Here is a 13490-nt window from a genome sequence, read left to right on the forward strand (position 1 = left end):
TCTGACTGTAAGGCGCTACAGAGGGTAGTGCGTATGGCCCAGTACATCACTGGGGCCAAGCTTCCTGACATCCAGGACATATATACTATGCTGTGTCAGAGGAAGGCCCAAACATTTTTCAAACACTCCAGTCACCCAAGTCATAGACTGCTCTCTCTGCCACCACAAGGCAAGCGATATCGGAGCTCCAAGTCTTGAACCTAAAGGCTCCTTAACAGTTTCTACCCCCAAGCCATAAGACTGCTGAACAATTAATCAAATGGCCACCCGGACTATTTACATTGACCCCCACTTCCCTTTGTTTTTACACTGCTGCTACTCACTGTTTGTTATCTAGTCACTTTACAAATGACCTCAACTAACCTGTACCCCGCACATTGACTCGGTACCGGTACCCCCCCGTATATAGCCTCGCTATTGTTACGTCATTTTATTGTTTTATTTTTATTTTGATTAGATTTAACTATTCTCAAAGGTTCCTGCAATGTTAAATAATTGAGTTGAGGCAACAAACATTGATATGGAGCTTTATATTGTATTAATGAAAGAAAATGATGCTTTTTGTGGTTGTAAAATAAAAATATATATATATGTGTATAACGTCATAATGAACCGTCAAAAAGTAATACACTATATGATATTTACAGCTTCTAAATGAGATTCAAACACCAAACACTTTGATTGTCTCCTCTCTCCTGCCTGCAGCAACAGCTGAAGCGTCTGCGTATGAAGAGGAAGGATGTGCAGCAGCAGATTGCTAGGGGCCGTCAGCTACAGGCTGAGGAGGGGCTGGGGGAGACCTTACAGCTGGACCTGCAGAGTCTGGAGACAACACTCAGCAATATGGACCACACCTTGGACTCACAGGAGCAGGAGTTAGAGGTGACCTCTCTCACTAGACTGTAACTTCTGGGGTTATTTGAATTCCTCTTGCTCTTGTTCCAGTGCTTTAGGGTCAGTTTCCTAGACACAGATTAAGGTCAGTCCTGGACAAAAATGTATTTTAAATAAGATCCTGTATTTAAAATGGTTCATAGTCCAGCACTAGGCTTAATATGTGTCAGGGAAATCGCCCCATTAGCTGATGTCTTTTGTTGTGGTCTTAGTAGTCTGCGTTACAAAGCTGACCTGTCTAAGATGAAGATGTAACAGTACAGAACATATCAAGGTGTTGATCAATGTCTCCATGTGTTCGTCTGTGTATTGTCTGTGTACTGAATGTCCCCATGTGGTCCTCTGTGTATTGTCTGTGTACTGAATGTCTCCATGTGTTCGTCTGTGTATTGTCTGTGTACTGAATGTCTCCATGTGTTCCACTGTGTATTGTTTGTTACTGAATGTCCCCATGTGTTCCACTGTGTATTGTCTGTGTACTGAATGTCCCCATGTGTTCCTCTGTGTATTGTCTGTGTACTGAATGTCCCCATGTGTTCCACTGTGTATTGTCTGTGTACTCAATGTCCCCATGTGTTCCTCTGTGTATTGTCTGTGTACTCAATGTCCCCGTTTGTCCATCTGTACATGTGTTTATTATCTGTCATCAATTATCTGTGTTTGTCCCCAGGTGTCATGGTATTAATCTGTGTATTGAATGTCCCCATTTGTCTCCAGGTGTCATGGTATTAATCTGTGTATTGAATGGCCCCATTTGTCTCCAGGTGTCATGGTATTAATCTGTGTATTGAATGGCCCCATTTGTCCCCAGGTGTCATGGTATTAATCTGTGTATTGAATGTCCCCATTTGTCCCCAGGTGTCATGGTATTAATCTGTGTATTGAATGTCCCCATTTGTCCCCAGGTGACTCTGTCTTCGTGGCAGGAGTTTGACAGCCAGCAGAGGACAGTGCAGGAGTTTGTTACTAGGGCGCTCTCTGTCATGGACAGAGACCTGAACTTTAGCAGCCCAGAGAGCCTGGCTACTGAACTGGACCAGGCCAGGGTGAGTGAGAAGTGAATTTAGTGAACATGTTAGTGTGACAGTTGACACTTTTGAAGGATAGTTGACAGTTGGCAGGGCTGTTGGAATCAATCAATCAATCAAATGTATTTATAAAGCCCTTTTTACATCAGCCAATGTCACAAAGTGCTGTATAGAAACCCATCATAAAACCCCAAACAGCAAGCAATGCAGATTAGAAGCATGGAATCCCATCCAGTGTTGGCAATTTAGCGTCTTTGTCTCTATATAACGAGTTTTCAGACCCCTCCGGTGACTTTATTGGTGAAAGGGTCTCGCGCCAAATTCCACTACTTTTCAGGCTGCCTTTGAGGAGATTTGACTGTGTTTTTTGGGGGGGCGGGGTTTCATAGCATTTAGTGACTTTTCCCACTGCCACAAATAAGGGAGGGAGAAGCTGTCTGTGCAACAGAAGTCACAGTAACTGTGCACACACAGGCAGAGAACCTCAAGGGGAGAGGGAGTGTGGTGGGAGAGGAGGCCGAAAACATTACGTCGGGGACAGCAGCACTGCCACAGCAAGGCAAATAGGTGCTGTGATGTTGTCGTGGCAACGGCAAAACGTAATCTGGGAAGTTCTAGCAACAAATCAAGGAGCCAATAGCATTTTAAAACATTTAAAAAATGTTATTTCACCTTTATTTAACCAGGTAGGCTAGTTGAGAACAAGTTCTCATTTGCAACTGCGACCTGGCCAAGATAAAGCAAAGCAGTGTGACACAGACAACACAGAGTTACACATGGAATAAACAAACATACAATCAATAATACAGTAGGAAAATCTATATACAGCATGTGCAAATGAGGTAGGATAAGAGAGGTAAGGCAATAAATGCCATGGTGGCAAAGTAATTACAATATAGCAATCAAGAATGGTAGGATGTGGAGAGGATGAATGTGCAAGTTGAGATACTGGGGTGCAAAGGAGCAAGATAAATAAATATAGTATGGGGATGAGGTAGATTGGATGGCCTATTTACAGATGAGCTATGTACAGGTGCAGTGATCAGTGATCAATTCTCCCATCAAGTGTATATTTGGGTGATTTATCTTTCAAGGTTTGCTATTCAGGCTAGATATTGAGATGTGAAATTAAGATTTTAAAAGCTTTCAAGAATAATTCAACCTAGTCATATCACAAAGTGTCAGTGACATTCTGACTCTCACATTCTCCGTTGCCATAACAGGTGCTTTTAAAGCAGAGTGAAGCCGAAGCCTGCATGGTGAACACCCTGTTGAGGAAAGCAGCAGAGATCCAGCTTGGCCCAAAGAACACCACCTTGCTACTGGAGCAAGCCCGCTCCCTCAGCGAACAGCTGGACAAAGTGGAGGCTGGCCTCAAGAAAGAGTAAATACAACACCTCCTCTCTCCCTCCTTCTCCTCCTGCTCCTCCTCCTCCTCCTGCTCCGCTTCCTCCTCTTCCTCCTAGTCGAGAATCTAATCTGAGCCTTTATTCATAAAACGTCTCAGATTAGGAGTGTTGATCTAGGATCAGTTTTGCCTTTTAGATCATAATGAAAAACATTACATGGAGAGGGAGGACCTGATCCTAGATCGGCACTTCTACTCTCAGACACGTTTTGAATATGGACTCGGAACTCTTTGTTGTGTTGTTTAGCTACCCAGTTTTGTGATAAACTCAATTAGTTGCACTCTTTTCTAGCACCAAGGCTCTTGATGGGATGAAGAATCAATGGACTCGGTTTGGGACAGAGTTTGAGGCCTTCTCCTCGTGGATCTCTGAGAAAGAGAAAGAAATGGACGCTCTAAAGAGTTCTGCTGCTCCACTTGGACAACAGATCAACACAGTAAAGGTACTGGCAGCCACCTCTGCATTTCCTTTATATGTTCTACCACATTTTCTCTAGACAGTATGCACAACATCTAGACAGTATGCACAACATCTAGACAGTATGCACAACATCTAGACAGTATGCACAACATCTAGACAGTATGCACAACATCTAGACAGTATGCACAACATTTAGACAGTATGCACAACATTTAGACAATATGCACAACATCTAGACAGTATGCACAACATCTAGACAGTATGCACAACATCTAGACAGTATGCACAACATCTAGACAGTATGCACAACATTTAGACAGTATGCACAACATCTAGACAGTATGCACAACATTTAGACAGTATGCACAACATCTAGACAGTATGCACAACATCTAGACAGTATGCACAACATCTAGACATTATGCACAACATCTAGACAGTATGCACAACATCTAGACAGTATGCACCACATCTAGACAGTATGCACAACATCTAGACAGTATGCACAACATTTAGACAGTATGCACAACATTTAGACAATATTCACAACATCTAGACAGTATGCACAACATTTAGACAGTATGCACAACATCTAGACAGTATGCACAACATTTAGACAGTATGCACAACATCTAGACAGTATGCACAACATCTAGACAGTATGCACAACATCTAGACAGTATGCACAACATCTAGACAGTATGCACAACATCTAGACAGTATGCACAACATCTAGACAGTATGCACAACATCTAGACAGTATGCACAACATCTAGACAGTATGCACAACATCTAGACAGTATGCACAACATTTAGACAGTATGCACAACATTCTAGACAGTATGCACAACATCTAGACAGTATGCACAACATCTAGACAGTATGCACAACATCTAGACAGTATGCACAACATCTAGACAGTATGCACAACATCTAGACAGTATGCACAACATCTAGACAGTATGCACAACATTTAGACAGTATGCACAACATCTAGACAGTATGCACAACATCAACAGACAGTATGCACAACATCTAGACAGTATGCACAACATCTAGACAGTATGCACAACATCTAGACAGTATGCACAACATCTAGACAGTATGCACAACATCTAGACAGTATGCACAACATCTAGACAGTATGCACAACATCTAGACAGTATGCACAACATCTAGACAGTATGCACAACATCTAGACAGTATGCACAACATTTAGACAGTATGCACAACATCTAGACAGTATGCACAACATCTAGACAGTATGCACAACATCTAGACAGTATGCACAACATCTAGACAGTATGCACAACATGTTGATGATTTACACGATTTTCCATCTTTTCCATCGACTCAAATCAGTGATCAAATCAAGGTAGCTTATTCCAACAGATCATTCATACCTTAATAACTCGAATGACTCAAACATTGAACCTTTAAACCATTAAAACTTGCAAACAGAAATTATCTGACCGAAAAAAAACAGTATTAGGTAGCCATCTTTATCCTCCTCCCTCCTCCCAGGCCGTGGGTGTGGAGCTGGGGGACAAGGCAGAGGTGTTATCCCAGCTAGAGGCCCACTCCCAGGCCCTGGCCCAGTTCATCTCCTCTGGGGAGGCAGCACGTATCAAGGCTCGGCTCACCCAGATCGGCAGGTACTGACGTGTGGATGTTTTTACCTACCTTAGTTGAATGCCCTGACTGTAAACATGTACATGTAATGGAAATGTACATTCCTCTGGATAAGAGCATCTGCTAAATTACAGAAATGTTGATGTAATGTAAATGAATGTATTTACCGATGGTTTTAACTACATTTCTTTTTTTGTAGGGTTAATGATTAATTGCATTATATACTGCATGTTAAAGTTAGTCATAATACTGTATATTGAAGTCTTGTGCTGGACAATCCAGGTACTATGTGTTTTATCTATGCAAGGCTATTTTGCTTTGTGCTACCAAAAGATGCTGAGTGTTATCTTTTCATCTGCAGATACTGGGAGGAGCTCAGGGAGAGTGTGGAGCAGCTAGAAGGACTGCTGCAGGAGAGCGCCTCCACACAGCACCGCTTCAACACCAGCCTGGAAGAGGTACGACTGAAATAAAGACTTTGGTTTATTCTCGAGTAACCTCGGGAGAACGAGTAGAATTACCACTAGCTATACGTCACTACTGGAACCAATGAAAATAACCCTTAGTAGTGTTAGAGGAAATGATGAATGTCAAAATCAATGATTGTCGGAATTATGTTATTTAAAGGCCAAGACAACACTTGGTGATCTCCATAAGAAACTGGACCATCCTGTCTCTTCCTGTACCTCCTCGTCAGAGACCTACAAATGTCTCCAGAACCACATGGTATGTCTTTCTCTCTGGTTTCGTCATTACGATGTATTGACAACTACTTATTTAATGACTTGCTTGGGCTACTTCATTTGACTAATTTCATGTCAGACATAAGGCCACAATGGGTTCCTTCTACTGTTTCCTGTTCTTGGAGATACACATTTTAAACTTTAAAGTTGTACATTTACAATGACTCCATGGCACGCTATCACGAATGAGGTTCTGACATTTTATTGACGATATTGTCTTGCTGTTTTTTCAATACTGTTGTCTTTATAGAGCTATATAGTACATAATAAATAGTCAGGGTTGGGGAGTTACTGGTTACATGTTATTGGTTACATGTAATCTGATTACAAAAAAAACTGTAACTGTAATCAGTTACATTATCAGCAAAACGGTTGTAATCAGATTACATATAACTTAGAAAAATGAGTTGATTGCTTCTTGGATTGCTTTTAAATTCAGCAAAGATGTTTGTGAAAAATGCAATATGACACCATTCTGTTTTCTCAATGACATTCCATTTATAATTGAAAAAGGCGCAAGTTTAAGTTTGTTCCACCTGAGCAAGTCTGACCACAAGTCCAAGTCCAAATCAAATGTGTTCATGGATCCTTGTAGTCTTCTTCTAATGCCTCTTAAAGCGAAACTAATCCAAAAGTAATCTGATTCCATTACTGTGTTTGGGTAATCTTGTATATAGTGTTGTATTAGTCAAATGTATTTAATTCTGTGATTTATCCCCCTAGGATGTGTCCCAGAGCTTGGAGAGCCTGAAGGCAGCCTTGTTGCCCCTGTCTGCTGGGGCACGTAGACTCAGTGACAGGGAGCAGGCTGAGAGGGCCGTGGCAGCTCTACAGACCAGCTATGACCAGAGTCTAGGGCAGGCCAAAGAAAAACAGAACACACTGGAGAAAGTGCTGTCTCTATGGCAAAAGTAGGAAGGCTAGGCTGGAGGGAGACATTTTGGTCTGGTTTCCCGGACACACATTATGCCTAGTGCTGGACTAAAGCATCTAAAGAACCTTGATCTAAAGTTATTTTTAGTCAAGGCTTAATGTGGATCCGGGAAACCGGCCCTTCAGCTGTTAAATATTGTTGTATTGTTTTTGAAGTGCCCATCTTGTTCTTAAACTTGGATACTTTGTTTCAGGTATGAGAAGGATCGTTCTAGCTTTGTATCCTGCTTGGAGAGATGTGAGTCTACATCCAAACCTGAGAGCCATTGCCTGCCTGCAGATAAAACCAAGCTGGAGAGTGAGCTGCAGGACCTGCAGGTACAGTAAATTCATCCATTTTCAATCCATGTTCCTGGACTGATCCTGCAGAGCTTCCATATGCATTTAGGGCCAGTTTCCGAGACATAGATTAAGCCTGAAGATTCTCCATTGAAAGTGTTTTTATCAAGGCTTGCTGGCATAGATGCTCAACAAAAGCTTATCTTCTGTAGAACTTGCAGTCTGAGGTGGTGTCGCTGGAGCCCCTCCATGATGGCCTGGTGGCCTCAGGGACATCCCTGTATCCCACCGCCCCAGAGGAGAAGGCAAGGCAGCTCAGTGATGACCTGGAGCAGCTGAAGAAGAGATGGAACTCCCAGAATGAACTCATCCCTCACAGGTCAGTCAGAAGATGGTGTGTGTGTCACTCGGTTCAGCAGTAACACATTGATTCAGTCAGGCTGCTTCCAACATTACTATGTTATGTAGTGCACTGCTGTTGACCAGAGCTCACATATCTCATTCCAGTCTGACCCTCATTGTTGGTAAATGGATCCTGTACATCTTCCAAATCTAGTTGTTTTGGTCACATCACATTTCCAACTTAATTACACCTTACTGGTACTGACAGCACACAGCATTGTAGAGGTACAGTGGTGTGAAAAAGTATTGGAGCCCTTTCAGATTTTCTCTATGTTTGCATATTTTCAACACTGAATGTCATCAGATCTTTAACCAAAACCTAATATTAGATAAAGGGAACCTGAGTTTACAAAAAATAAATAAATAATAGTTACTTATTTTATTAATTTAATTAACAAAGTTATGCAACACCCAATTCTCCCATGTGAAAAAGCATTTGCCCCGTTACACTCAATAAGTGGTTGTGCCACCTTTAGCTGTAATGACTGCAACCAAATGCTTCCTGTAGTTGTTGATCAGTCTCTCATATCGCTGTGGAGGAATTTTGGCCCACTGTATGTGATTTTCCTGTTATTTGTATACTGTACAGAATCAAGGAGCTCCAGAGCCAGCTGTTCCAGGTGGAGCAGTATGACCAGTCCTTGTTGAAGTTCTCTCAGTGGTCTGAGAACCTCCTCTCCACCCTCCACTCAACCTCCCTGGTCAACATCACTGACCTGCAGCCTGCTGTGGCGCAAGTCAAGGTATGAACCATGGTCAACTGATCAATCATGTTTTTTTGTCTGACTGTTCTACTATAAGAAATTCATTTTTATTTTTATTCCTCTTCATGCCCCTCCTCTTCCTCCTCTTGCTCCTGCTCGTCACCCTCTGTACCCTGTATGGTCTGCTGTAGGAAACACTAGCGGCTCTTCAGAAGCAGAGTAGTGTGAGGGAGAGCTTGGAGCTCCAGACAGAGGGGCTGTGTGCCTCGTGTGAACCCCAGGATGCTCAGCTCCTCCAGGGGAGACAGGTCAACAGCCTACAGCCCTACCTGGAGGTCCAGCAGCTGGCTGAGCTCCGGCTGGACTGCCTGGGGAAGCTGGAGACCTTCTTGGAGGTAAGAAAAAGGTCCTACAACAGGTGTGTCAAACTCATTCCATGGCGGGTTTCTTTTTTTAAGACATAGAGAACCAGCTGAGGGAGTGCTTTACTGATTAGTGATCTTAATTCATCAATCAAGTACAAGTAATGAGTGAATACCTGCAGACACTTGGCCCCCCATTGTATGAGTTTGACACATATGACACCTACAACATAACCGGATCATTTTCATAACCATTTTCATAACCATTATCCTAACCATTTTCATAACCATTTTCAAAACCTGGGTTAAGTTTAGGGTTAAAGGTTTGGGAAAGTCATTAAAAAGTGGTTAAATCTGCTTAACATGTCAGAGCCCAAAATAAAAATATCTGTGTTATGTCTCCTCCCTTACAGACCCACGGTGCGGCTGTGGGGGTACTACGAGGCTTGAGGCATACGGTGGAGAGTTCAGGGAGCTGGGACCATGGTCGGGTGGAGGAACTACAGAGAGAACTGGAGGCCATCGTCCCAGACATCAGCAGTCTGGAGACCCTGGCAGCCGGCCTGGACAGCAGCCTCTGTAAAGGTATTTATATTGTTTATATCATATCTAGTGTTTATTATCTGTATGTTTTCCTCTGAAGCACATTGTGTTACTACCTTGCTACGAAATGTGCTTTACAAATACAATTTGATTTGATTTGATTGAAGGCCACCTCCACATGGTGAGCGGTGTGGATGGGTCTGGGTCCCGGACGTTGTGCCGGGTGCTTGCTGATGGTCTCAGCGGCGAGCTGGACACAGTGAGGAATCTGCTTGGGACCAAGCAGAGCGAGGCAGAGGCCCTGGGAGCGCTATGGAGCTCCTTCAGACAGAGGAAGGAACAGCTGTTGAAAAGCGTGGAGGACATCAAGGAGAAGGCGGACCACCAGAGCCTGAGAGAACCCAGCCCACTCGCCCTGCAGCAGAGGTAGCTAGGATTCTGGCCAGTGTTCTTGGTGGTTTCAATCATGAGTTCAATTTTCACATTATCTCTGGATGAATTGTGAATAGCTGGCAGTAACACAGTCTTTTCTTATTTGGTGTCCAGGCTGCGGTTCTTTAACCAGCTGGAAGATGAGCTCCAGTCTCAAGAACACGAGGAGCAGTGGCTCAGGGACAAGGGTCAGCAACTAGCCCAGAGAGATGCAGAGCTGGCCGGGGAGGTTCTCAGGGAGATCAGCCTCTTGGAAACCACCTGGGAGGATACCAAGAGACTCATAACTGACAGGTAGGGTTCTGTCTTCAGCATCAAATGTTGAAGACCAAATTATCTTGTATAGTTGCTTATATCACAATCTAAACTCATCACAAACATGTAAATAGCAGCAAACTTGTGTAGATATTTATTTATATACTGGATTCTTGACATAGCTATGTGCTATATCTACTGCTGTACACATCATCCTTAGTATTTCTTGTGTACGTATGTATAGATTGCATAGATTACATTTTTATACTGCTACAGTGCTATTTGGGTTGTTTTGGATTCATCCCGCCATTTTTGAATTTATTTATTCAATTTTTACATTGAATTGTTTGACATTTGACAGCATTGTTAGCAGCTAGTAATATAAGCATTTCACTGCACAGCTATAACACCTGCTAAACTGTGTACACGACCAATACCATTTTATTTGATCTAACATACTGTAGCTCATGCAAGAGAGTATATGAACACTTCAACAATTCAAATCCAGAAGCACAATTTCATCCCACAATTTAGTCATTTGAAGAGATGTGTGTTGTCAGGCAGGAGCAGTGCAGTGTTCTGGTGGAGCTGATGAGAGAATACCATAACCTGAGGACATCCATAGCCGTCACCATGGAGAACACTGAGGCTGACATCGGCTCGGCTCTGAAAGACCACGAGGAGACCAAAAAATCGCTGGCTAAGGTTAGGATAATGACATTCATCTCAGTTCTATAAACCTGTATACAACTTTGATGCAAAAGGTTTACATTAGTACACAGTTAATAGCTATTATCTTATTATTGCTACTATGATTATACATTGAACTGGTGGCGACAGGGTAGCCTAGTGGTTATAGCAGTGGACTAGTAACCAGAAGGTTGCAAGTTCAACCCCCCGAGCTGACAAGGTACAAATCTGTCATTCTGCTCCTGAACAGGCAGTTAACTCACTGTTCCTAGGCTGTCATTGAAAATAAGAATTTGGTAAAGGTAAAATAAAAGTAATCAGTTTTAAAAAAAAGTGCTCTTCTTTTTCACTGTTTTCTCACCTGTGCTGATACAGCATGAAGCAGTGAAGGCAGAGATGTTGGCCAAGCAGAGTGAGCTGGACCAGTTCTCCAGTAAAGGAAAACTTCTGCTGTGTGATCTGAAGAAGATCCCAGACTGTGAGGCTCAGCTGATGACGACAGACATGCAGACTCTAGTAGACCAGTGGCTCGAGGTAAATCTACAGGGACAATAGAAAAACAAGAGGTACAATAGTGATAGTGCCACTGGAGTCCAAAAGATCAGCCTTAACTTGACCTTTTTACTCTGACTGAAAGGACCATAGGTCATCAGGAAGAATGGACCCCAGAAAGAGTAGCTGCTGCAGGAGCAACAGCTTATAGGGATCCTTGACTTGACTCGACTAAAAAGCACTTTCCCATAAGCATGCTTTTTTATCCAGGAGAAGGCTTAATCTGGGCCTGGAAACCAACTCTTTTACTCTGTGAGGAGCATAGGTCATCCGCTGCTCTCTGTTTTGGCACAGTTTCTTAAGTTCCATCTATGAGTATTTTAGTTTGTCCATCTCTGTTATTACCAATCTTGTTCTCCCGTGATTTATTTTGCCCGCACAGTTTTGTGAATTTACAGAGGTTGATTTAGTCCCTTTACATTCCAGGTGTCTGAGAGGATTGAAAACAACATTGAGCATCTGAGCCAGAGCCTGGCGTTGTCGGATGACGTGCAGCAGATCAGTGAGGAGATCGAGGGCTGGACCAACAGCTCAATGATGGAACTCAGTGAAAGCCTGAATAACCTCATTGGCAGCCAGAGAATGGAGACCAGACTCTCTGCGTTACAGGTAGGATACATGGATAGAGTCACACATTCACAGAAATAAGATATTCCTTACTACTGTCATTTAAGGGAAACAGTAGAGGAACTTAAACGGGGTCTGTTACCTGCCGAGTTCAATTAGTTGGACTGAATTTCAGACGTTCCAGTCCTGCAGCTGCCAAATCCAAAGTGCTCAATCTCTATATTAAACTAGAACATCTAGTTGTCCCTCTTTGCCTCCCCTCTCTCTATCCAGTTGGAGATGGGGAAGAAAGAGCACCAGCTTGTGACCCTGCAAGGGAAAGTGTCAGAGCTGAAGCAACTCAACTGTAGCCAGGACACTCCCGCCAAACTACAGGTACAGCACACGATTGGTTTGAAGCCCAAACTTCAGACATCTAAGGTTTAGGAAATTCTTCTTTGAAGTTCTATAAGTTCAGGGCAACTTTTTAACTAACTGACACAATGTGAGTTTCCCTAGGATCATTTTAAATCCATTGGTAGGCAATGGATGAACAATAGTGCTAAAACATTTAGGTAAACTCATCCTCCGTTGGTTTGCCCCATACAACTTCAGCAAGAGCTAATCAATATTCTGTGTGTTTATTTCAGGTGCTGGAGGCGGACCTGAAGAAAAAGCTGAGCCAGGTGCAGAAGCTATGTGAGCAGGCCAGGGGAAACCTCAGGGACTTCAGCTCCCAGAGGAAGCAGTTAGAGGACTACATTACCCAAATGTCTGATTGGCTGAAGAGCTTAGAGCAGTCCCTGACGAGCTCACCGATTGGCTCTGACCTAGAGGACATCTGCAGAGTCAAGGTAGGTAGACATTGAATTGAAACAGGTTTTACCTGAGATTTTACTTGACTTAGTCCTCTTGGCCCCCAACATAGGGCATCCCCCATCACTTTCCACCTCACTCTTTCCTGAACAAGGCCTTTTCCCTCTTCCCGACTATACTAAGTTCTTGTTCTGAGAGCTCACACTTGTTATTATTTATATTATTATTGTTGTATGTGTTAAATTCGTATGTATGTAAATTGCATAACAGGACCTCCAGAAGGACCTTCAGAACCAGCAAGGCAGCATAGATTCCACCAGGGAGAGCTTGAACACTCTGTGTCGGAAGTACCCTTCTGAGGAGCTGGCTGGGCTGGGTAGAGCACTCACTGACCTTATCAAGGGCTATGAGTCTGTCAACCAGCTTTCCTCCAGGACCCTGGCCTCACTGCAACACGGCCTGCAAAAACACTTCAACGGTGAGGATGGCTGGTTCCTAAGAGGGGTTATAATTAAGAGGCGTGGTATATGGCCAATATACCAGTGCCTGGTCACAGCCCACAGCCCATATATCACAAAACCCACAGGTGCCTTATTCCTATTATAAACTGGTTATGTAATTAGAGCAGTAAAAATAAATGTTTTGTCATACCTGTGGTATACAGTCTGATATACCATGGCTGTCAGCCAATCAGTACACTATTCTGTTCTCTTTTATTATGTTCTGTTCTATTCTTTATTTGTTCTATTGTAGTCTAACTAGACTATTCTAAAATACTCTGGGACCATGACAATGACAATATAATGAATAAGATGATGATGGTGATGATGATGATGATGATATCTCTCTC

At 42.9% G+C, this 13490-nt stretch overlaps 1 protein-coding gene across 13 annotated transcripts in view; it reads left to right on the forward strand.

Annotated features, from left to right (window-relative positions):
• LOC124046690 (nesprin-1-like) overlaps positions 1–13490 on the forward strand; it is a 182390-nt gene that overhangs the window by 68655 nt on the left and 100245 nt on the right. For all 13 annotated transcript variants that reach the window (XR_006841047.1, XM_046367362.1, XM_046367361.1 and 10 more), the window contains 21 exons: positions 706–882; positions 1800–1940; positions 3146–3306; positions 3623–3773; positions 5276–5406; positions 5745–5841; positions 6011–6109; positions 6850–7037; positions 7254–7377; positions 7551–7717; positions 8330–8483; positions 8636–8839; positions 9220–9391; positions 9517–9775; positions 9896–10075; positions 10597–10741; positions 11102–11260; positions 11705–11887; positions 12119–12220; positions 12475–12678; positions 12911–13118. Coding sequence is in view for 12 of the 13 variants with exons in the window: in XM_046367362.1 (XP_046223318.1) it covers positions 706–882; positions 1800–1940; positions 3146–3306; positions 3623–3773; positions 5276–5406; positions 5745–5841; positions 6011–6109; positions 6850–7037; positions 7254–7377; positions 7551–7717; positions 8330–8483; positions 8636–8839; positions 9220–9391; positions 9517–9775; positions 9896–10075; positions 10597–10741; positions 11102–11260; positions 11705–11887; positions 12119–12220; positions 12475–12678; positions 12911–13118 (3406 nt within the window). In the remaining variant the exon portion in view is untranslated. The remainder of the gene's footprint in view (positions 1–705; positions 883–1799; positions 1941–3145; positions 3307–3622; positions 3774–5275; positions 5407–5744; positions 5842–6010; positions 6110–6849; positions 7038–7253; positions 7378–7550; positions 7718–8329; positions 8484–8635; positions 8840–9219; positions 9392–9516; positions 9776–9895; positions 10076–10596; positions 10742–11101; positions 11261–11704; positions 11888–12118; positions 12221–12474; positions 12679–12910; positions 13119–13490) is intronic.

Source organism: Oncorhynchus gorbuscha, linkage group LG10, assembly GCF_021184085.1.
Source record: "Oncorhynchus gorbuscha isolate QuinsamMale2020 ecotype Even-year linkage group LG10, OgorEven_v1.0, whole genome shotgun sequence".
In the NCBI taxonomy this organism is placed as follows: domain Eukaryota; kingdom Metazoa; phylum Chordata; class Actinopteri; order Salmoniformes; family Salmonidae; genus Oncorhynchus; species Oncorhynchus gorbuscha.